The sequence below is a fragment of the Chelonia mydas genome, chromosome 14, assembly GCF_015237465.2.
Source record: "Chelonia mydas isolate rCheMyd1 chromosome 14, rCheMyd1.pri.v2, whole genome shotgun sequence".
Lineage (NCBI taxonomy): Eukaryota > Metazoa > Chordata > Testudines > Cheloniidae > Chelonia > Chelonia mydas.
The window spans coordinates 24,677,226-24,701,520 of NC_051254.2; the positions used below are offsets into that span (position 1 = coordinate 24,677,226).

Below are 24,295 nucleotides of genomic sequence, written 5' to 3' on the forward strand. Positions count from 1 at the left end.
TGAGTACAAACTGATATGGTTACTTGGTACAAAGCAGAGGTCGTAATGTGGTCTATTTTAATAAATGAAGATGTGAGCCAGTGAGGGGTTTTCCTGGGGAGTGGGGGGCCCTGACTGGCAAGGAGAACGGATTAATGCTACAGACAAAATGTTGAGGCCTGATCAATACAGGCTGCATGTGCAGGGTTCTGACAAGCAAGGTGCCGGGAGGCAAAACACTCCCATGCTGTCTTGCACAGCTGACTTAATGACTCATTTATTTTTCTTCCCCTTTACCCTGCCAGTTTTAAGGTGCAGCTAGATTACAGATTGACAATAGAGAGCTGCAGCATGAGGGTCTGTGCAAGCAGCTTGCTGCAGAAAAGATGACAGAGAAGTTGCTAAATGTCACTTTTACCCTCAAGCTGCAGGACTTTTATTGCACTTCCACCTTTACCTGACAGCAGATGCATGACTCAGAGGGAATTCGTAGCATACAAAAGAGGGAATCCATGAACTGCTATGAGAACTCCCATGATGGTGTTTGCATTTCAAGATGCATGGAATTTAATATGAATAAGGGCCACAAGTGTATGGGGGTCAGGTACAAAAATAAATCTTTCCATTGTTATGAATTAAAGTGAGAGACAAAGTTTGATTTACAGATTTGTAGAAACTTTAGGCCTTGTCAGCACAAGTAAGTTGCACCAGTTTAACTGAAATCAGTTTTTAAACCAGTGCAAGCCCCCATGTGGACACTCTGATTTTGGTTGAACAGCAGCTGATTTTGGTTTAGCAATTCCTAATCAACTCCAGCTAATCCAACATAAGCCATTCTGCCACCCCACAGCTCCCACACTATAGCCAGTAGGAGCTCGGGGACCCAGTGGGGCAAGGCTACCAGAAATGGGGACTTTTAATGTCCCAGGAGGATGTACGATTTCCTGGGACAGTTACCTAGAAAAAGGGACGATCCCAGGAAAATCCGGAGAGGTGGCAGCCCTGCCTGCTGCTCCCATCCATCCTCCTCCAAACTAGGCTGGGCAACTGTCAGTCACGCAACCACCTAAGGCCATGTCTAAGAAATGCCCACTAACGAGCAGCCCTCTTCTCTCTGGCTGCTGTGCAAGGAGGCATCTCCTGTGTGTGGAGTCTCTTCTACTGCTGCTTCTGGTTGGGGAAGGTAGCAAACACAGGCATATCTCTGAGACCAGTGTATCAACTTTATAAATGTTACCGGCATCTATGGGAGCCAGAGGTTGTATTCTAGCTCCATGGGGGAGGGTCACCAAGCTTCCCTCCAGGAGCTACAGCCAGTGGGAGGTGATTACTGCACAGCCTAGGACAGGTAAACAACTCCAAATAACACTCCCCCAACCAGGGATTTTTACATATACTGGGTCAGGTCAGTTTCCAAAGGTCCAAAGAACAAGAAAGGCTTTTGGCATAAGAAAGGCTTTTGGTCTGGTTCTTGTTCATGACCTGAATATTGGCATGAGCCTTTGTCCAAGAGGGCAAGCTCTGCTGGAAGGGTCTGAAGGACCTTGCCATCTACCTGACCCCTATGTGGAAGATGGGGGATCTCTGGTAAGCACAGCATGCATTTAGACCTTTTATTGTTTTATCTATTTACTCTGTAAATAAATGTACTGCGCTCTGTGAAGGCTGCCTGGTCACTGGTACTCCACTATTATGGAACCTGCAAGTGCTGAGCTACATCAGATGTGTTGGGATAACCACAGGGAATGGCAGGGGAACTGGAAACCTAAATCCCCAGTCTGGAGGGAGACAGTTGTGGGGCTCTGCCTGTTGGCTAGTTCTACACTTATTGCGGTGTGTAGAATACTTACTGCAGTGTGTAGAATTATACCCAGCTAGCTGGGGCATAACCAGCCATGTAGTTGGTGGGGCATGGCTCAGGCAAGTAGAACAGAGAACCCTATGCACCTGAATTCCGGAGTATATACCTTACACTGGCTTTCTACATGCCCAGGCAGTGTCTTCCACATCTACCCTGCTATTTTTAGCAGCGTAGTGTCCTGCTGCTGGAGCCTTTCAATGCAGCAAGTAGCTTCACATGGTGGTGAAAAGTGTGGGCATGGCCTGTGTGGTCTACACACCACCATAAGTGTAAACATAGCCATAGAGAAGGCGATAGCTGGTGGCATGAGACCTAAGGGTGCATCTCTGCAGCAGAACACAGAGGGGTCCAAAACTCTGAGAGGTGGCATGGAAATTAACCTGGCAGCTCTTGTGTTGCAAGATCCATTGCCAGATAGCAAAGGGCTCTTATGCCTTGCCTTCCGCTAGCACTGTCTTTCCAGAGTGAGCATGGAGTTGACCTGCAGCATGTTACCCAGGAGTCCTGCCAGTAAAGCAACTCAAAGGCCACATAAACCGGATCCCAAGTGAGGTCTAATTCCAACATTCACCACACCCAAAACAGGATGGGTGGAATTTGATTGTCCTTGTTTTAGAAGCTAAAAACTGCTGGAAACCTGCATTTCGAAGGGAAAAGAGAAATGCTGAAAGAACATTGCATTCTCTCCACTGGAGCCTGATTCGGCCCCACAGCAAAGGCTAGTTCCCATGCCCAGTGGTTTGCGAGGAAGGTGCAGCCACATGAAACATTGCAAAGCTGAGGACGGAGGTACATAAAGTATTTCAATGGGTGTAAGCAAATGAGAAGGCAAACCATCCACAAAACAGAGTCAGAGGGAAATACACTGCTGGCTTTGGTTTCCCAGACACCATCAATCAATGGCTCAGTCTTAAGGCTATGAGGACAATTGTTTCTAGAATTCACACAGCCTTGCTAAGATGTCCCCTGTGTTCTCCTTTGTGACTGAGCCAGGCCTGTAGGAGTTCAAACAAAATATCTTTGTCAAGCAGAATAAATATGATTTCACATTCAGAGCTGTTAGAAACTGCCTAAGAGCGGACGGGAAACTGTTAGCCTCTCAGTGAGGGGGGGGGGTCCCGTGCTGAGAAATGAGAGCTGTTGTTCATGCTTGAACCCCAGGCAAAATGATAGGGAAGGGATGGCTTATGCCTCACAGATACCGGGAAAATGTACAAACAGTAAGACAAGCTGTGTAAATAATAATGGTGACAGTGCAGACCGGTTTAAAAACCAAATTTACACCCAGGGGAACTGCATGGGAACTAAATATCTGAGTTTCTGCAGTCTGAATCTGGATCACATAAACACCAATGGATTCCAGCTTGCACCTGGGCTAAAATTCTGGCTTAATTGAGGAAGTGTAATGTCTTCAGAATTAATCGAATAAGTAAGTAAATAAATAAATAAAGGCCACAGTATTAAGCTGCAGCAGTGTAACCCATCTTGATACAGTGTTTAAGTTTTATTGTTTTACATCAGGCACTGCTGTTTTCTCTTCTTCCTAAATAGGCAATTTAACATACACACGCTCTTAAGAATTGAACTGCTCAGAGCCAGCCAGACTAGAGAGCACAGGAATTTATACTGATTTTGATTCTCTATGCAGCAGAAGGGGCAAGAGGAGCATATTCATCTTTAAGATGAATAACATCACCCGTGTTCCCTTCTTCTGGCCCGGACTTTGCTTTTACCTTTTCTTCAATTTCTGCAGCTGTCTGTTTGGTGGTCTCCAGGTTTTCCACCAAGGCCGTGTCCCCCAGGAAGTTCCCAGATGCTGAGGAGAGCCGGGAAAGCAAATTGTCCTCCAAAGTTTTTAAGGTGATTTTGAATCCATTCTGCTGCTTTGTGAGGTCTGACTGCAAATAAACAATGAGGGAAGTTTTAGCCACAGACCAGTGTCAAGGACAATGTGTCAGTGTTAGATTGAAATTTTCACAACCCACTCGCACAGGCCAGTGTTTATCATGGCCTTTTGCAGCAGAAATCAATCCAATCCCTACTATGCAGCTCTCTCCAAGAAACACTGAACATGTATGGACTGAGAAGGGACAGGAGATGTACGCCCCACAGCTAAGAGAGCGCAAACTGGTTTGGAGAAAAAGAATTGGGTGAGATCTCACACGCACACACACCCTCCATTCTCCCCACTGACACCTCCTGTTTCATGCTTGAGTCAGTCTCGATAAGGATGGCCTTCGGTGCAGTCCGACACTGCTAGCATGGCCGCCACTCTCTCCCATCCCCAAAGGTCCCAGTACCCCTGCGCATGACACATCAACACACGTCATCTCAGAACTGAGAGTAAAACAGGTAAAAGGCTGACAACTAGAAGCAAAAATGGCCAAAAAGCAGAAAGTTCACTTCTATTCGAAGAGATTAGTGCAAGACACATTGCCAGATAGTTCAGTTTCACAACCCAAGGCACAATAATGCCTCCACTTTGCTGTTACTATGGTTTGTATTCTAGTAGTCCCCAGAGATAGAGCCCCATTGTGCCAGAGAATCGAAGACAGTCCCTGACCCAAAGAGTTCACAATCTAAAAGACAAGACAATCAAACAGATATAGGTAAACAACTAAATAGTCACTTGCTGAAGTACAGACCTTGTAAATTACAGTGTTATTACAGTTTTCCTTCAGACAACAAATCCCTCCATAACAACCTGCTCTGCCTACAACTGCCACTCCATAATCTTTCCTCTGTAAATAATGGTTAATAGAAAATACGGTTTATGGTGAAATGAAGGCATCTCTTCCTCAGCTTGGTTACCCTCCACAAGTAGATTCTGCCCTTGCACAAGTGATTGCATTTATTGCTCAGCCTTTGCCAGGGGGCACAGTACCTGCACTGGGATGAAGGTACATTATCCAAGAGAGAAATTGTATTACAGATTCTCATTTTTTAACATTGTAGTGAGGTGGACTGGCCTCCCATGGACCCGGAGCAGGAGGAACCCCTCACTAAGCCCTGGTGGGCGGAGCCAAGCCACGCTCACCCCTCCTGCCGGAAGTCAGTAGGTGGGACAGGAAGTATAAAAGGTGGGTCTGAAAGCTCAGTTGGGCTGCAGCTGCTGGAGGAGCCAGATGCTTCCTGCTTGCTCCTGAGCTTGGGAGACCGCTGCCAGCCCCTGGGGAGCTGAGGACTGACCAGAGCTGCTGGAGCCATACGCTGACCCGACAGCGGAGGAACTTCCAGCACTACCACAGGCCTTCTACCCGGATGATCTGGATGACCCTCTACAGGACCAGGTACACTCTGAGGGGAGGTCAGGAAGTGGCCCAAGGGCAGCTGACCCTAGTCTAACTGCAGCACCACCTGAGCATAGGTCAGCGTGTTCCTGTCAGGATCCCTACTGACCCAGTGGCAAATCCTGCTGCCACTGTTAAGGCCCTGGCCCAGGGCGCAGAGGAGAGGGTGGGGCACAGGCCCACCCTGGGGTGGCAGCCTCCCCCTCTCAAGGCTAAGAAGCCACCACTTGTCGGCCATCTGCCTGAGCCAGGATGCCCGACCCCCTTGCTGCTCGGCCCTGACCCCAGACCCGAACTATAAACTCATTGCCCTGCCCTGACTGAGGACCTGGGCTACCTGTCTGCCTTTTTTGCTCAGACCCTGACTGCAGGCCTGAGCTATAGACTCTTGCCATGCCACTAATTCCCCAAGACAGGTGATGCCCAGAGACCTAGTGAGGCGGACTGGCCTCCCATGGACCTGAAGTGGGAGAAACCCCGCCGCTGAACCACTACAAACATTATCAGACAAAACATCCCATGGCAAGCCATGCACCTGTCTTGTGCACTGCTGGGTATAATATAAGCTTGGCCTTTCTGCTACTGTGCTGTCAAAAGGAAATAATCACGAATATTTTAGCACATAGAGAAGCCCTTTGAAAGATGAAGGCATTTAAATCCCCAGACTGTATTGAAGTAACATCGCTTTGTGGCTCAGAAAACTGGCAACAGACAAGGAGCTTTTCAGCACTAAGGATCCAACCCAATTCTCACTAAAGACAGAGAAATTTCAAATGCATTTGGCGTGAGCCTGAGGTCAAAGCTGCCATCAGATGGCAATTCAGTGTCAGTATGAAATGATCTGGTTTTCTGAGCTCGTTCCAGGCACACAGGCATCCATGCCACCAGAAAGCAGCATTTCTACCCTCACTGTGGTTGATAATCTCATTTGAGACAAGGGACAGAATGGTCCATGGAAACCAGACTTTCCCTTTATTCTTAAACCCCTCTCAGTCCAGGGCTGAGGAGTTATGTACCAGGAGCCCTGCACTGCTCCCCAAATGGTATTTGTTTTGTATATAGAGGAGTTCAGGCTGTCTATTCTGAACCTTTAATTAATAATAAATCAACTTGAAATCTTCCAAAATACGGGACTGAAATATTGCATATGATATTCACTCTCACACACTGTACACATGTTCCATATCAATGCAGCGCCTACTGTATGTAGGACAGCTAATGCACTGAAGTGTGCAGGTTGTTGGCATTCCAACTAGAAATCCTTGTTTTCAGGGACGTATTTCTTGGGCATTACATGCAGGACTTTGCCCAGGGAAGTAAATATTTTATAAGTTTTTTGACACAGAAAACTAATTTGGCTATGATATTGCATGTTCCTGTCATTCAAACGTGGCCTGCATTTAAAACAACATTTTGCAGGCTATTAGTAGTCTAGAATGTGAGCTGGAGGCCCTGGAGTTATGAATAAGGATGGATGCTTCTCCCGCCGCCTCCCCCAATAGCTCATAATTCCTATGTAATGCCCTTAAATGCAAACAGCGAACTGCACATGATGCTGTATTCCCCACAGACGTCTATACCTGATTACTGGTCTGTTATACTATTGTTTTTAATGTCACTGAGGCTATGGTTAGTTATTTGTACAATGGAATTGTCCATTGTTTGATATTTCATATACTACAATGAAAACGGAATTTCTGAAAAAAAAACAGGTTATCATGGGGCATTTTCTGTTTTGTTCCACCACCAAAAGTTAATCCCTTCTATGGGCTAGCTCTCTTCAGGGCTCACAAACTGCCTCCCCCTCTAGCCTCACTCACAGATGAAGGAATTTCTCTATATGCGCAACTATTGTCAGAGATCAAAACTGCTGTGCCTGCCTAGCTGAGCCGGCAAACAGCAGCCTTTCCCAAGAGTCTAACGAAGTTCATTCCATTCAGTGATGCTGCTGCTCTAGTTCTTTTGTCAAGGCCTCTCTCTCTCTCTCTCTCCAACCCTGCGAGGAGCAGTCTCCTCATCCTGTTCAGGGGAACGGTTTTCTAATATATCTGTAAAGATCAAGGTCTATTTTTGGAGTAGATTGTCTGTCTGTATAGCTCAACACCCTTGGGAAGTCTGTCCATCCTTGGCATCTAGCTGGAACCCTGTTAAAATTGGAGCCTCCCCATAGCCTCTCACATACCAATACTCAGGCCTGTGGGCAGCAGGCGGTCTTGGTTGCAGTGAATCATTGCCTGCTAGAGCACACTCCTGGGTCTTTGGAAACATTCAGATGATAGCTATGCTTGACCCTTCCACTCAAAATGGAATTCCATCTTTGACCTTTGGGGGGTTGATACTGATCCGAAATCTCAAGGTTTATCTAGAATCTTTGGCTGTCTCCATTGTAATATCACTGTATTCCACAGACTCCTGACATCCAGACACAACCACTTGGCTTCTTCTATTAATTTCTTCTGGAAACTGGTTTCCTAATGCAATAACTCTGTCCCAAGGCAAGCAGTTGTACCATGTGAGTCCCATACTAATACCCCCAATGCCAAATGTATTCCTCTAATTTGAAGCATGGCAGAGGAATATAATTTTCTCCATAGCAGATTGATATTTCTTCTTGTGTGTGTGGGAGGAATAATGAACCTTTCCTTGCTTCAATTTCTCATTAGCCACCACAACTCAAATCCTTATGGCAGGACTTGGTAAAGTCCATCAGCCTATTAAGACATTGCCAGGACAGAGAAAGGGGTAAGCGAAAGATGTTGGGGTGGCTTAAACAGACCATCAATTCAGGGGATGAGCCACCTTGCCTTCTGCTGGAGTTTGGATGCAAGACTTATCATAAACTGTCGATAGCTGCCGATTTCAGGAGTTCTCATGAGTTAGGATCTGTTCCAACCACACTGAAATCAATGGGAGTCTTTCGATTGACTTCAGTGGGAGCTGGATCAGGCCCTAACTCAGGAAGATGGCAGTAGCAAACATACGTGACCTTCACATAGCCTGCTCTGGTGAAGAAGAGAATGGAGCAATAATGTGACTGACTGCGCTCCTCAACTACACCTACTATAAATAAACAATGGCGTTTTAGGGTTAAAAGAAAAGGAGGACTTGTGGCACCTTAGACTAACAAATTTATTTGAGCATAAGCTTTTGTGAGCTACAGTTCACTTCATCGGATGCATTCAGTGGAAAATACAGTGGGGAGATTTTTATATACACAGAGAACATGAAACAATGGATGTTACCATACACACTGTAATGAGAGTGATCAGGTAAGGTGAGCTATTACCAGCAGGAGAGCAGGGCAGGGGGGTGGGGGGCAAAAACCTTTTGTAGTGATGATCAAGGTGGGCCATTTCCAGCAGTTGACAAGAACATCTCAGGAACAGCGGGGGGGAGGGGTGGGGTGGGGTGGGGGGAATAAACATGGGGAAATAGTTTTAGTTTCTGTAATAACCCATCCACTCCAGTCTTTATTCAAGCCTAAATTAATTGTATCCAGTTTGCAAATTAATTCCAATTCAGCAGTCTCTCCTTGGAGTCTGTTTTTGAAGTTTTTTTTTGTTGAAGAATTGCCACTTTTAGGTCTGTAATCGAGTGACCAAAGAGATTGAAGTGTTCTCCGACTGGTTTTTGAATGTTATAATTCTTGACGTCTGATTTGTGTCCATTTAGACTTTTACGTAGAGACTGTCCAGTCTGGCCAATGTACATGGCAGAGGGGCATTGCTGGCACATGATGGCATATATCACATGGGTAGATATGCAGGTGAACGAGCCTCTGATAGTGTGGCTAATGTGCTTAGGCCCTATGATGGTGTCCCCTGAATAGATATGTGGACACAGTCGGCAACGGGCTTTGTTGCAAGGATAGGTTCCTGGGTTAGTGGTTCTGTTGTGGATGGCATAGGACAGATTCTTCTGCTGGGCTATCTCGGGGCCTCTCCTTCTGCCCCTCCGCCCCCACGAACATGATATAGTTCTGTGGTGATCTAGAATCCTGTTTTCAAAGTCTCCTACTCAAGGAATATTTCCAACACACCTCTGAACAACATACTAACCCACAGAGACCTTCCTACCAAGACTACAAAAAGAAGGACTCCTCCTGAAGGTCAAAACAACAGACTGGACTTCTACATAGAGTGCTTCCACTGATGTGCACAGGCTGAAATTGTGGAAAAGCAGCATCACTTGCCCCATAACCTCAGCCGTGCAGAACACAATGCCATCCACAGCCTCAGAAACAACTCTGACATCATAATCAAAAAGGCTGACAAAGGAGGTGCTGTCGTCATCATGAATAGGTCGGAATATGAACAAGAGGCTGCTAGGCAGCTCTCCAACACCACTTTCTACAAGCCATAACCCTCAGTGGGATCGGAGAGTAACCAAAAGAAACTACAGCATTTGCTCAAGAAACTCCCTGAAAAAGCACAAGAACAAATCTACCCAAGATCCATAAACCTGGAAATCCTGGACGCCCAATCATCTCAGGCATTGGCACCCTGACAGCAGGATTGTCTGGCTACGTAGACTCCCTCCTCAGGCCCTACGCTGCCAGCACTCCCAGCTATCTTCGAGACACCACTGACTTCCTGAGGAAACTACAATCCATCGGTGATCTTCCTGAAAACACCATCCTAGCCACTATGGATGTAGAAGCCCTCTACACCAACATTCCACACAAAGATCCCCCAACTAAAAGCTCTCCAACGCATCAAGGATCTACAACCTATCCTGAAGGATGACCCATCACTCTGACAGATCTTGGGAGACAAGCCAGGCCTTGCTTACAGACAGCCCCGCAACCTGAAGCAAATACTCACCAGCAACCAGACACCACACACCAGAACCACTAACCCAGGAACCTATCCTTACAACAAAGCCCGTTGCCAACTGTGTCCACATATCTATTCAGGGGACACCATCATAGGGCCTAATCACATCAGCCAAACTATCAGAGGCTCGTTCAACTGCATATCTACCCATGTGATATATGCCATCATGTGCCAGCAATGCCCCTCTGCCATGTACATTGGCCAAACTGGACAGTCTCTACGTAAAAGTCTACATGGACACAAATCAGACGTCAAGAATTATAACATTCAAAAACCAGTCGGAGAACACTTCAATCTCTTTGGTCACTCGATTACAGACCTAAAAGTGGCAATTCTTCAACAAAAAAACTTCAAAAACAGACTCCAAGGAGAGACTGCTGAATTGGAATTAATTTGCAAACTGGATACAATTAACTTAGGCTTGAATAAAGACTGGGAGTGGATGCGTCATTACACAAAGTAAAACTATTTCCCCATGTTTATTCTCCCCCCCCCCACCCCGCTGTTCCTGAGACATTCTTGTCAACTGCTGGAAATGGCCCACCTTGATTATCACTTCAAAAGTTTCCCCCCGGCCCTAGCCCGCTCTCCTGCTGGTAATAGCTCACCTTACCTGATCACTCATTACAGTGTGTATGGTAACACCCATTGTTTCATGTTCTGTGTATATAAATCTCCCCACTGTATTTTCCACTGAATGCATCCAGTGAAGTGAGCTGTAGCTCACGAAAGCTTATGCTCAAATAAATTGGTTAGTCTCTAAGGTGCCACAAGTCCTCCTTTTCCTTTTGCGGATACAGACTAACACAGCTGCTACTCTGAAACCTTTTAGGGTTACTAATTTTAGAATTAAACTTTCTCCTGATCCTGCCCATGCAGTTCATAAGGACCCAGTCTAATCCAGTAGCTCTGGAATTGTACTGCCTTACTCATTTTCTTCTATCACAATCTTTAGAGACAATGGCAGAATATTATCTCTCGACTTTGTGCCTTTTAACAGTAATGAACAGTAATGAATCAGCTAATGGTGCCAGGCTAGTTTAATATGCTGCAAGTAGAGCACTTTAGGTCATTCTGATATGAGTGACTTGGATTTTTCATCTACATGTAACAGTTTATCTACATTTTTTCAATTATTTTCCACCAGTTTTTGAATAACTCTGTTCTTTTTCTTAATAGGATTGCACACAAAAAGCTAAGTTAAATGGAATTTCCAAGAGGAAATTAATAGTTCTGTATTGAGAGCAGGGTTTGAACAATGTGCAATAAATAAGGCCTGGGGCCACACAGGGAACAAGGAGTAACAAAATATTGCATAACCGCTCACTCAGGGAGCACGTTCAATCCTGTGGGGAAAATAGCATGTGACCATGTAATTCAAGACTATCAAAATGCATACACATCTGCATTCCGGGGGTTCCTAGTTTTTGAGTGCTTCAATGATCTGATAATTTATTAGAACAACTGAAGGATTAGAAGAAGGTTTGCCCTAAAGTGATAATTTCGAGGAGCTCAATCTATTTAACTTAGCAAAGAGAAAGTTAAGGGGTGACTATCACAGTCTGTAAGTACCTATATGGGGAACAAATATTTGATAATGGGCTCTTCAGTCTAGCAGAGAAAGATGTAACATGATCCAATGGCTGAAAGTTGAAGATAGACAAATTCAAATTGCAAATAAGGCATACATTTTTAACCGTAGGAATAATTAGCCATTAGAACAATTTACCAAGGGCCATGGTGGATTGTCCATCACTCTTGATTTTTAAATCAAGATTAGATGTTTTCTAAAATCTGCTCTAGAAATTATTTTGGGAAAATTCCATGTCCTGTATCAGAAGTCAGAGCTGATGATCACAATGGTCCCTTCTGACCTTGGAGTCTATGAATCTGACTTTGCGACATTAATGTTTTTAAATATAGCCTAGATATTACACCCAAAAATGTTTATAAAAGGAAATTAAAAGCACAGAAATTCCATCAGGTGGAATCATACTGACACCCAAATGGGTCATTAGCATGGCTGAAAAATTATTACTACTTTATAACATTCTATATGCATTCTACTTAGGTGACTCACAAGCAGTACCCCAGTCTGGAGGCACGGCTTAGAGTCTACAGGAATGGAGATTGCAGGACCACCCTTCCAAGGCCTGCATCTGCTCTGGAAGATGTGATAATAGCATAATGGTCCATAAACGTATCTATGGACAACCACATGGCTGCCATGCAAATGTCCAATATGGAAATGTCACTGAGAAACACTATGAACATTGCTTGCTCCTTCATGGAGTGAGCCCATTATCTGAGCTATCTCATATGCAGTCTTGATATACGATTGTGATGGGTTTGGTCACTGAGACCCCCTTGGGACTGTCACCTGATGTGCTGAGACTACCTCTGAGCCCGCTTGGGACTTCAGAACCCTGTCTTGTTGAGCCAGACATGCCAGCCTGCCGCAAATACAGACCCAGGTCTGAACCACATCCCCCAAAGCTGTAAAACTGAAAACGGATCAGCAAGTGCTCCTGTCGCTAGCATGCAGACACCCAGGTCCCAATGGGATCCAAACCCCAAATGAATCCGTTTTACCCTGTATAAGCTTTATAAAGGGTAAACTCATAAACTGTCTGCCCTCTATAACACTGATAGAGAGAGATGCCCAGCTGTTTGCTCCCCCAGGTATTAATTACTTACTCTGGGTTAATTAACAAACAAAAGTGATTTCATTAAGTATAACAAGTAGGATTTAAGTGGTTCCAAGTAATAACACAGAACAAAGTGAGTTACCAAGCAAAATAAAACACAACACGCAAGTCTAAGCCTAATACAGTAGGAAACTGAATACAGGTAAATCTCACCCTAAGATATGTTCCAATAAGCTTCTTTCACAGATTGGACTCCTTCCTAGTCTGGGCCCGATCCTTTTCAAACTAATGTAGGTTATGGCCTGGGTCCAGCAATCACTCACACCTCTGTAGTCACTGTCCTTTGTTCCAGTTTCTTTCAGGCACCTCTTTGGGGTGGAGAGACCATCTCTTGAGCCAGTTAAAGACAAAATGAAAAGGCTTCCAGGGCCTTTTATATTCTCTCTCTCGTGGGTGGAAACCGCTTTGTTGTGCAAAATCACAGCAACAAGATGGAGTTTGTAGCCACCTGGGCAAGTTACATGTCCATGTATGATTCAGCTTTTTGCAGGCCGAGGCCATTGTTTACATGTTAGTTTGAACGTGCCCAGGAAAGCTCAGATGTGGATTGGCATCTCATATTTTTGTAACACAAGCTTTTTGCCTAGTGACTGATTTGTTTTGTCAGCTATGTAACATTTTTTGATTGACAGCTCTCTAACTTTTTTGAGTATAAGAGGGGAACTGTGAGTTTGAGTCAAGTGGATCGCTTTGTGGGCACATCGAGAAGATCTCCAGCCACCGACAGTAGACCAGCCACTGGAAATCTGTGGCTGAATCACCCAAATACGACTCCAAACTCCTGAGGCACAATCCTGAGGAGGTAATTATCAGTTTGGGGTGCTCTATAACCTATTATGTTTGTGTGTGCTTGAGACTAAACAAAGCAGTGACTTTGTGTAAAGGTATTCTAATGGGAATACTGGAGACTAATAAAAGTATTGGCTTTCAGTCAGTGGTTCCCAAACTTTAACAGCCCATGAACCCCTTTCACTAAATTGTGAAATCTTGTGAACCCCCTCCTAAAAATGAATGTTTCCAGGGATTTAGGTTTAAATTTCCTCCACGCTCCGTGAGGCTCCTGTTGCTGGACCCCGTTGACCGCCCTAGTCAACTGAGCTCCACTGAGCTTGGGCTGCAGGTCCCGTTGACCACCGGGGCTCAGGTTGCCAGCCCCAACTGCCTGGCCCCACTCTTCCTGGGACTTGGGCTGCCAGCCCCGCGGGGAGCACTGGGGTTCAGGCAGCTGGCTCCCCTGCTGATGGGGACAGGGCTCGGGCTGCCAGCCCCAACTTCCCTGCCCTGCTCTCTTTGGGGATCAGGCTGTCAGCCCTGCAACCGGGTCCCACCTGCTGCCTCCAATGCCTGGGGTCCTCTGGCTGCCATTAGTGAAATTTTTCTGGCAACCCCCCTGTAATGTTCTCTGAACCCCCAGTGGTTTGCGAACCCCAGTTTGGGAACCACTGCTCTAAGTGAGAACATGTGGTTTTGATTTGTTTGTGTCAGCCCTAGAGCAGACAGAAGTGCTGCGTCTCCTTTGGTCAGTCCTGATACCACCTTGTGGAGAGTAAAGTTACCGAGAGCGTTGGATTTGGGGGAACTCTGGGTAACATGGCTGTGGCTCTGAGTGAGCAGGTCGGGATGAAGTGGTATGGGAGGCTGAACTGACAGAGCAAGGAGGTCTGGGAACCAGCACTGTCTCAGTCATGCTGGAGTAATAACGATAGATTGGCCTGATCTGCCTTGAGTGTGAGGATGACCTGAGGAATGACTGGAACAGGTGAAAAGGCATACAGAAGAGTCGACTGCCAGCTGCAGTAGACGGTGTTGGAGAGGGAGCCTGGACCGGAGTCTCCTCGAAAGCAAAAAGTTGATACTTTCTGTTTTCCCTCATTGCAAACAGGTGTCATGGAGTCCCCGGGCGATGCTCTGGAACTGCTTCCTATGAAGCCAGTCAGGACTCTGAAGCCTCCTCTCTGTGAGCAGACTGTCTCCAGGGCAAACAGCTCACCCAGCTTCCACCTTCCGGGGTCTGACCTCGGAGCATTCAGCATTCTCTGCCCCTCCGTGCGCTTCCCACAGCGAGTCCACCCAGGTGGGGCTCCTGGGGAAGCCAGAGGGTCCTGCACCCTAACTTCGCAGTCAGACGTGACTCTCAGCCAGCCAGTAAAACAGAAGGTTTATTAGACGACAGGAACATGGTCTAAAACAGAGCTTGTAGGTACAGAGAACAGGACCCGTCAGCCAGGTCCATTTTGGGGGGCAGTGAGCCAGACAACCACATCTGCACTTCACTCCATGTCCCCAGCCAGCCCCAAACTGACTCACCCTCCAGCCATTCCTCCTCTGGGCTTTGTCCCTGTCCCAGGCCAGGAGATCCCCTGATTCCTTTGTTCTCCAACCCTTTAGCTATCACACCTTGCAGGGGGGAAGGGCCCAGACCATAAGTTGCCAGGAGACAGAGTGTTGGCCATTTATGTACACTGGCCCTTTTCTCGCCAGCAATTACACCCCCTTATCCCACCGCCTAGAGACTTACGAAATGCATTGAGGAAACTGAGGCACCCCTACAGTATTCAGAGGAAACATTAAGCACAGTCCCACTTTGTCACACAGGTCAATCATAGGGATGCCCCATGTTGCAAAGACAATCCGGAGGACACTCTACTTCAGGGACCACTCATCACTCAGAACCTTGCTGGGATGGTCTGAGATGATTTTGTAACCCCGGCAAGTGGACTGTTACCGAAATGATGTCATCTTTGATGAGAGATTGCCTCCAGAATGCACTTCCCCCTTGTTTGTTCACATACTACATTGTGGTGGTATTCTCAGTGAGTATGTGAACCACTGAGTGCCTGATGTGATCCCAGAAGGCATGGCATGCATTGTGGATGGCCCAAAGTTCCAGTGCGTTGATATGAAATGAGGCTTCCTGTTCCAACCGTAGGCCCTCCACCCTCAGTAAAACCAGATGCACATCCTAATCCAGAAGGGAAGCATTGGTAACCACTGATGGTTGGAGATGACTGAACGAAGGGGACTCCTTGGCACACATTCAGTGGGGACTTCCACCAACGCAAGGAATCTAGGACTGGAGGAGGAAGAACATAAGAACGGCCATACTGGGTCAGACCAAAGGTCCATCTAGCCCAGTATCCTGTCTTCTGACAGTGGCCAATGCCAGGTGCCCCAGGGGGAATGAACAGAACGGGTAATCATCAGGTGATCCATCCCCTGTTGCCCACTCCCAGCGTCTGGCAAACAGAGGCTAGGGAGACCATCCCTGCCCACCCTGGCTAATAGCCATTGATGGACCTATCCTCCATGATTGATTGATGCCACATCTGAAGAGGGCAAAGGCACAGCCTGGTGAACTGGACCACCTGCATGCAAGCGGACGTGTGACACCACAGGCTTAGACACACCTGGAATGTCATGGAGGGCTGAGATTGCAGACTGAGACAGAGCTGTTAAATCACCTGGAAGTGGTCAGTCGGCAGGAACACCCTCGACCTTGTGGAATCTAACAGGGCCCCAGTGAACTTGATTTTTTGAGAAGGACCCAAGGTTGCCTTCAGTGTTTAAAATGACAGCCAGACTCCCACAATCATGCATTTGGTGAAGAGTAGAGGGGCAGAAGAGAGGCCAAGTGGGAGAACCATATACTGAAAATGGCATTCCCCTACCATAAAATGAAGAAACATCATGTGACTCAGTGGAATTGCCACATGAAGGCAAGCATCCTGAAGGTCCAGAGCAGTGAGCCAGTCATTCTGAGACAGCATGGGGAGGATAGCTGATTGCTCATGTACTTCATGAATTTGTTGAGGCCGTGAAGGTCGAGAATGGATCTCATTCCAACCATGGGTTTTGGTATTGGGAAGTACCAGGACCGAAAGCTGTGTCCCTGGTGTTCCAGCAGTATTTCCTCTACTGCCTACTCCCCATGTCAACAGAAAGCTGACCTGCTTGATTAGTGTTTTGTGAGGGGGATGAGGAAGGGGGGAAACGGGGCATGGAGACGAACTGAATTGTGTAGCCTGATCTGACAGTGTCTAGGACCAGCTATCGAAGGTAATCAAATCCCATGCATTGTAAAAGCATGCCAGACTGTCCACAAAGGGACAGGCAGATAGAGAGGATGGAGTAATGACTGGGCCAGTGCTCTGGACATAGGAGTCAAAATGGATGCTTAGCTGGCACCAAGGGAGGGAATGTGAACTGTCCAAAGACTGAGCCCAACTGCTTCTTCTTGTGAGACCTACCCCTCTTTCTAGAGTAGTCCTGCTGTTTTGGGGGGAAAGGCTGAGCAAAGGAACGCTGCCGGTGATGGTGTCACTGCCTCTGCGCCCAATAGTGGCATCTTTGCACAGACAGCATGTACATGCCCAAGGACCTCCAAGGTAGTCCTGGAATCCTTAAAGGAGTGCAAGTGTCATCAGTCTTGTCTGAGAACAAGACTCAGCCATCAAAGGTAATGCCTCAATGGCTTGTTGGACGTCCAAACGATCCCAGAGTTTTGCAACCAGGAAGCCCTCCTCATAATTACCACTGAGGCCATGACCCTGGCCGAGATGTCCGCAATGTCAAGGGCAGACCTCAGGGATATTTTGGCCACCAAGCAGCCTTTCTCAGCGAACGCCTGGAACTCCTCACACGAGGCCTTGGGCAACTGGTCTTCAAATTTAGATATAGCTGACCGATTGAGAAAATCACACTTGGACAGGAAAGTTTGTTGATTTGTGATCCTCATCTGTAGGGACAATGAGGTATAGTCTATGGATCTTCTGGGCCAGAAGATCCAATCACTTGGAGTCCCTATCCTTGGAGGTAGACTTGAACCTACCCTGCCAAGCCATGTTTACCACCGTTACAAGCAGGGAATTTGGGCTGGGTGGGAATAGAACACCTCAAATTCCTACATGGGGGGGGGGGGGTAAAAAAGTAGAGCTTTTCCATGCACTTAGCCACTGGCGGTAGCAAGGCCAGTGTACTCCACGGGGCTCTTGCGGGCTCGAGGAGCACATCATTGATAGGGAAGGCCACTCTCTCTCAAGGATGGTGGGCTGTAAAATGTCCACCAGTCTGCATGTGTCCTCTTGGATGCCCAGGGATGTGGCTATATAGTGTTAAAGCTCCTGGTATACCTTGAAGTCCTTCAGAATAACAGGGGAGAACGAACCAGGCACACAGCATCATCTGTCGATGGGGATAAAGGTCTCTAAATTGAGAGCCAATTTAATCTCATACAGGGAAGATATACCTGGAAAGGAGGACTCCGGCAGCTCTGGGGAGGAAGACCGCCAGTGCCTGAACTTCTGACTGATCCAAAGCCACCACCATTGACCTGGTGGGTGACTTCAGCTTTGAATGGGATGAAAAGCAGGATCTCCACAAGAAAGGAGCATCCCACTGAGTCCAAAGAGGCCACTGACATGGGTAGGGCATTGGTGGCCAGGAGAGGCCAGGTCCAGGGATCTCTGTACCAACCACAGGGCACACACCAAAGCTGGGAGCCACACTGATCCATTGGCAGCCTGTGGAGTTCATCAGGTGATGTGGAGTGGGAGGATGAGAACTCTGACTGGGAATCGGAGCCCCAGGATCTCGGTAATATGGGCAGAGTGATGCCCGAGGGAGCCAATAGGTGGTCCAATTCATCCATTACCCAGAACAAGGCAAGAATTGGCACCCCTGATAAAGGCGGTATCATCAGTTCAAAGCATGCTGGTGCTGCAGGTGTCGATGTTGAGGGTGAAGAGACACACCATGGGAGCACCTGCAGCACTGAATGCAGCAGGGCCAAAGAGGCTCTCACTGCCAAGGTTCCCCTCACCAATTCCGGTACCGGCTCCATGCCCACCATGGGGAGGGGAGCATCTTGGCGCAGTCCGGAGGTACAAGTCCTGGACCAGCAGTGAGGATACAGTCAGTCCGGCTTCAGCCTTATTGGTACTGGAGTCATCAGACACCTGGAGGCCAGAACTGGAATCAACTGTATTGGGCGCCTGCCCTTGCCACTCAATACTGGGGAAGGGTCCGAGGTACCTGCACCATCCCGCATGCAGGAACCGATCCTGTGCTGGTCTGCACTTTTTTTGTGTGACCATCAAGACAGGTCCTTTAAAATCGGCTGAATGTCAGGGACTATACCAGAGTTCAGCAGCCATGAGGCCCTTTTCGTTGCTATTGCAGAAGGCACGACTCTGATGGAAGCATCTGTGATGTCAAGCACCAGCTGGAGTGACTTTTTGCACCTAAATGAGCCTCTATAAGAAAGGTAACTCATTTCATGCATCCTCGGGGAGTTTAACAACAAATTTTGCTGCGGCCAATTTAGAAAATCATACTTCAGCAGAAGCACTGGTTGATTAGCTATGTGCATCTGTAATAACAAAGTCGAATAAATCTTTCTCCCAATAAATCAAGTCTTTTGGACTTTTTTTTTTTTTTCCTTGGGTGTAGACTTGTACCTGTCCTGACAAGATCTTTAATTGGCAGCAGTGGCCACAAGGGTGTTGGGAGGTGAGTAGGAATAAATACTCACAGCCATGAATAGGAACATCGTAGTGTTTTTCAGTATGCTTAGCAGTGGGAGCAATGGAAGCCTATGTATTCCACAAAGTTATGGGCTCCAAAAAGCTTCATTTATTGGGAGAGCAAGCTTCCCAGGGGCTGATGATTGCAAGATGTCCAGAAATTAGGGCTGTCAAGCAATTAAAAAATTAATCACGATTAATTGAATGATTAAAAATAATTGTGATTAATTGTGCTATTAATCACGCTATTGAATAATAGAATACCATTTATTTAAACATTTTTGGATGTTTTCTACATTTTCAAATTTATTTCAATTACAACACAGAATACAAAGTATACAGTGCTCACTTTATTTTTTTATTACAAATATTTGCACTGTAAAAACAAAATAAATAGTATTTTTCAATTTCCCCCATTACAAGTACTGTAGTAAAATCTCTTTATCATGAAAGTTGAACTTACAAATGTAGAATTATGTACAAAAATATGCATTCAATCACAAATCAATGTAAAACTTTAGAGCAGGGATCAGCAACCATTTGCATGCAGCCCATCAGGGAAAGTCCCGACGGGCCGGGCCAGTTTGTTTGCCGCGTCCGTAGGTTCAGCTGATCGTAGCTCCCACTGGCCACAGTTTGCCATTCCAGGCCAATGGGGGCTGTGGAAAGCGGTGGCCAGCACATCCCTCGGCCCACTCTGCTTCCCGCAGTACCCATTGGCTGGGGAAGGTGAACCGCAGCCAGTGGGAGCTGCGATCGGCTGCACCTGCGGATACAGCAGGTAAACAAACCTGCTCGGCACGCTGAGGCTTTCCCTGATGGGCCGTATGCCAGAGGCTGCCAATCCCTGCTTTAGAACTTACAAGTCCACTCAGTCCTACTTCTTGTTCCCCAATCGCTCAGACAAACAAATCTGTTTATATTTGCAAGACATAATGCTAACTACTACTTGTTTACGTCACCTGAAACTGAGAACAGGCATTCGCGTTGCACTGCTGTAGCTGGCATCGCAAGATATTTATGGGCTAGATGCGCTAAAGATTCATGTCCCTTCATGTTTCGACCACTAGTCCAGAGGACTTGCATCCATGCTGATGACGGGTTCTGCTCAATAACAATCCAAAGCACTGCCCATCGATGCATGTTCATTTTCATCTGAGTCAGATGCCATCAACAGAAGCTTGATTTTCTTTTTTGGTGGTTTGGGTTCTGTATTTTCTGCATCAGAGTGCTGCTCTTTTAAGACCTCTGAAAGCATGTTCCACACCTCATCCCTTTCAGATTTTGGAAGGCACTTCAGATTCTTAAACCTTGGGTCGAATGCTGTAGCTATCTTTAGAAATCTCCATATTGGTACCTTCTTTGCATTTTGTCAAATCTGCAGTGAAAGTGTTCTTAAAATCATAGAATATCAGGGTTGGAAGGGACCTCAGGAGGTCATCTAGTCCAACTCCCTGCTCAAAGCAGGACCAATCCACAACTAAATCATCCCAGCCAGGGCTTTGTCAAGCCTGACCTTAAAAACTTCTAAGGAAGGAGATTCTACCACCTCCCTAGGTAACGCATTCCAGTGTTTCACAACCCTCCTAGTGAAAGTTTTTCCTAATATCCAACCTAAACCACCCCCACTGCAACTTCAGACCACTACATCCCTCAGTCTGCTGGCAATGCCCCCCTATTTATACATCCCAAAATGCCACTGGCCTTCTTGGCAACAACGGCACACTGTTGAATCGTATCCAGCTTCTCATCCACTGTAACCCCTAGGTCCTTTTCTGCAGAACTGCTGCCTAGCCATTCGGTCCCTAGTCTGTAGCTGTGCATGGGATTCTTCCGTCCTAAGTGCAGGACTCTGCAGTTGTCCTTGTTGAACCTCATCAGATTTCTTTTGGCCCAATCCTCTAATTTTTCTAGGTCACTCTGGATCCTATCCCCACCCTCCAGCGTATCTACCACTCCTCCCAGTTTAGTGTCATCTGCAAACTTGCTGAGGGTGCAGTCCACGCCATCCTCCAGATCATTAATGAAGATATTGAACAAAACCGGCTCGAGGACCGACCCTTGGGGCATTCCACTTAATACCGGCTGCCAACTAGACATGGAGCCATTGATCACTACCCGTTGAGCCCAACAATCTAGCCAGCTTTCTATCCACCTTATAGTCCACTCATCTAGCCCTTACTTCTTTAACGTGCTGGCAAGAATACTGTGGGAGACCGTGTCAAAAGCTTTGCTAAAGTCAAGGAACAACACGTCCACTGCTTTCCCCTCATCCAAAGAGCCAGTTATCTCACCATAGAAGGCAATTAGATTAGTAAGGCATGACTTGTCCTTGGTGAATCCATGCTGACTGTTCCGGATCACTTTCCTCTCCTCTAAGTGCTTCAGAATTGATTCCTTGAGGACCTGCTCCATGATTTTTCCAGGCACTGAGGTGAGGCTGACTGGCCTGTAGTTCCCAGGATCCTCCTGCTTCCCTTTATTTAAAGATGGACACTACATTAGCCTTTTTCCAGTCATCCAGGACTTCCCCCGATTGCCATGAGCTTTCAAAGATAAGGGCCAATGGCTCTGCAATCACATCCGCCAACTCCTTTAGCACTCTCAGATGCAGTGCATCCAGCCCCATGGACTTGTGCTCGTCCAGCTTTTCTAAATAGTCCCGAACCACTTCTTTCTCCACAGAGGGCTGGTCACCTCCTCCCCATGCTCTGCTGTCCAGTGCAGTAGTCTGGGAGCTGACCTTGTTCGTGAAGACAGAGGCAAAAAAAGCACTGAGTACATTAGCTTTTTCCATATCCTCTGTCACTAGGTTGCCTCTCTCATTCAGTAAGGGGCCCACACTTTCCCTGACCACCACCTTGTTGCTAACATACCTGAAGAAACCCTTCTTGTTACTCTTAACAACTCTTGCTAGCTGCAACTCCAGGTGTGATTTGGCCTTCCTGATTTCACTCCTGCATGCCTGAGCAATATTTTTATACTCTTCCCTGGTCATTTGTCCAATCTTCCACTTCTTGTAAGCTTCTTTTTTGTGTTTAAGTTCCGCAAGGATTTCACTGTTAAGCCAAGCTGGTCGCCTATCATATTTACTATTCTTTCTACACTTCGGGATGGTTTGTCCCTGTAACCTCAATAAGGATTCTTTAAAATACAGCCAGCTCTCCTGGACTCCTTTCCCCCTCATGACAGGTTTCAGAGCGGCAGCCGTGTTAGTCTGTATTTGCAAAAAGAAAAGGAGTACTTGAGGCCCCTTAGAGACTAACATTTATTTGAGCATAAGCTTTCGTGAGCTACAGCTCACTTCATCGGAGCTCACGAAAGCTTATGCTCAAATAAATTTGTTAGTCTCTAAGGGGCCACAAGTACTCCTTTTCTTTTTCCCCCTCATATTGTTCTCCTAGGGGATCCTGCCCATCAGTTCCCTGAGGTTGTCAAAGTCTGCTTTTCTGAAGTCCAGGGTCCATATTCTGCTGCTCTCCTTTCTTCCCTGTGTCAGGATCCTGAACTCGACCATCTCATGGTCACTGCCTCCCAGGTTCCCATCCACTTTTGCTTCCCCTACTAATTCTTCCCGGTTTGTGAGCAGCAGGTCAAGAAGAGCTCTAACCCTAGTTGGTTCCTTCAGCACTTGCACCAGGAAATTGTCCCCTACACTTTCCAGAAACTTCCTGGATTGTCTGTGCACTGCTGTATTGCTCTCCCAGCAGATATCAGGGTGATTGAAGTCTCCCATGAGAACCAGGGCCTACGATCTAGTAACTTCTGTTAGTTGCTGGAAGAAAGCCTCGTCCACCTCATCCCCCGGTCCAGTGGTTTATAGCAGACTCCCACCACGACATCACCCTTGTTGCTCACACTTCTAAACTTAATCCAGAGACTCTCAGGTTTTTCTGCAGTTTCATACCGGAGCTCTGAGCAGACATACTGCTGTCTTACTTACAATGCAACTCCCCCAGCTTTTCTGCCCTGCCTGTCCTTCCTGAACAGTTTATATCCATCCATGACAGTACTCCAGTCATGAGAGTTATTCCACCAAGTCTCTGTTATTCCAATCACATCATAATTCCTTGACTGTGCCAGGACTTCCAGTTCTCCCTGCTTGTTTCCCAGGCTTCTTGCATTTGTGTTTAACTCGCTGTTTGTCCTGCTTTCTTAGTATGAGGCAGAAGCCCTCCCCTCTTGCGCTCTCCTGCTCATGCTTCCCCCCGGCATCCCACATCCCCACTTACCTCAGGGCTTTGGTCTCCTTCCCCCAGTGAACCTAGTTTAAAGTCCTCCTCACTAGGTTAGCCAGCCTGCTTGCAAATATGCTCTTCCCTCTCTTCATTAGGTGGAGTCCGTCTCTGCCTAGCACTCCTTCTTGGAACACCATCTCATGGTCAAAGAATCCAAAGCCTTCTCTCAGACACCACCTGCGTAGCCATTCGTTGACTTCCACGATTCAACAGTCTCTACCCAGGCCTTTTCGTTCCACGGGGAGGATGGACGAGAACACCACTTGCACCTCGAACTCCTTTATCCTTCTACCCAGAACCACGTAGTCTGTAGTGATCTGCTCAAGGTCATTCTTGGCAGTATCATTGGTGGTGCCCACATGGAGAAGCAGGAAGGGTTAGTGATCCGAGGGCTTGATGAGTCTCGGCAGTCTCTCCGTCACATTGTGAATCCTAGCTCCTGGCAAGCAGCAGACTGCTCGGTTTTCCCGGTTGGGGCAGCAGATAGATGACTCAGTCCCCCTAAGGAGAGAGTCCCCAACCACCACCACCGTCTCCCTCGGTAGCGGTGGTCATAGAACCCCATGTTCCGCATGAACAACATGTGCTGAGTCCTCATCCAAAACTGCTATAACATGAAATATATGGCAGAATGCAGGTAAAACAGAGCAGGAGACATACAATTCTCCCCCCAAGGAGTTCAGTCACAAATTTTAAATTAACACATTTTTTTTAACAAGCATCATCAGCATGGAAGCATGTCCTCTGGAATGGTGGCCAAAGCATGAAGGACATATGAATGTTTAGCATATCTGGCACGTAAATACCTTGCAATGCCAGCTACAAAAGTGCCATGCATATGCCTGCTCTCACTTTCAGGTGAC

At 46.9% G+C, this 24,295-nt stretch overlaps 1 protein-coding gene across 5 annotated transcripts in view; it reads right to left on the reverse strand.

Annotated features, from left to right (window-relative positions):
- The window catches only part of DNAH9 (dynein axonemal heavy chain 9), a 379,511-nt gene that overhangs the window by 99,599 nt on the left and 255,617 nt on the right, over window positions 1-24,295 (reverse strand). For all 5 annotated transcript variants that reach the window (XM_037913877.2, XM_043527698.1, XM_043527699.1 and 2 more), the window contains one exon: window positions 3,574-3,738. In XM_037913877.2, coding sequence (XP_037769805.1) covers window positions 3,574-3,738 — 165 coding nt within the window. The remainder of the gene's footprint in view (window positions 1-3,573; window positions 3,739-24,295) is intronic.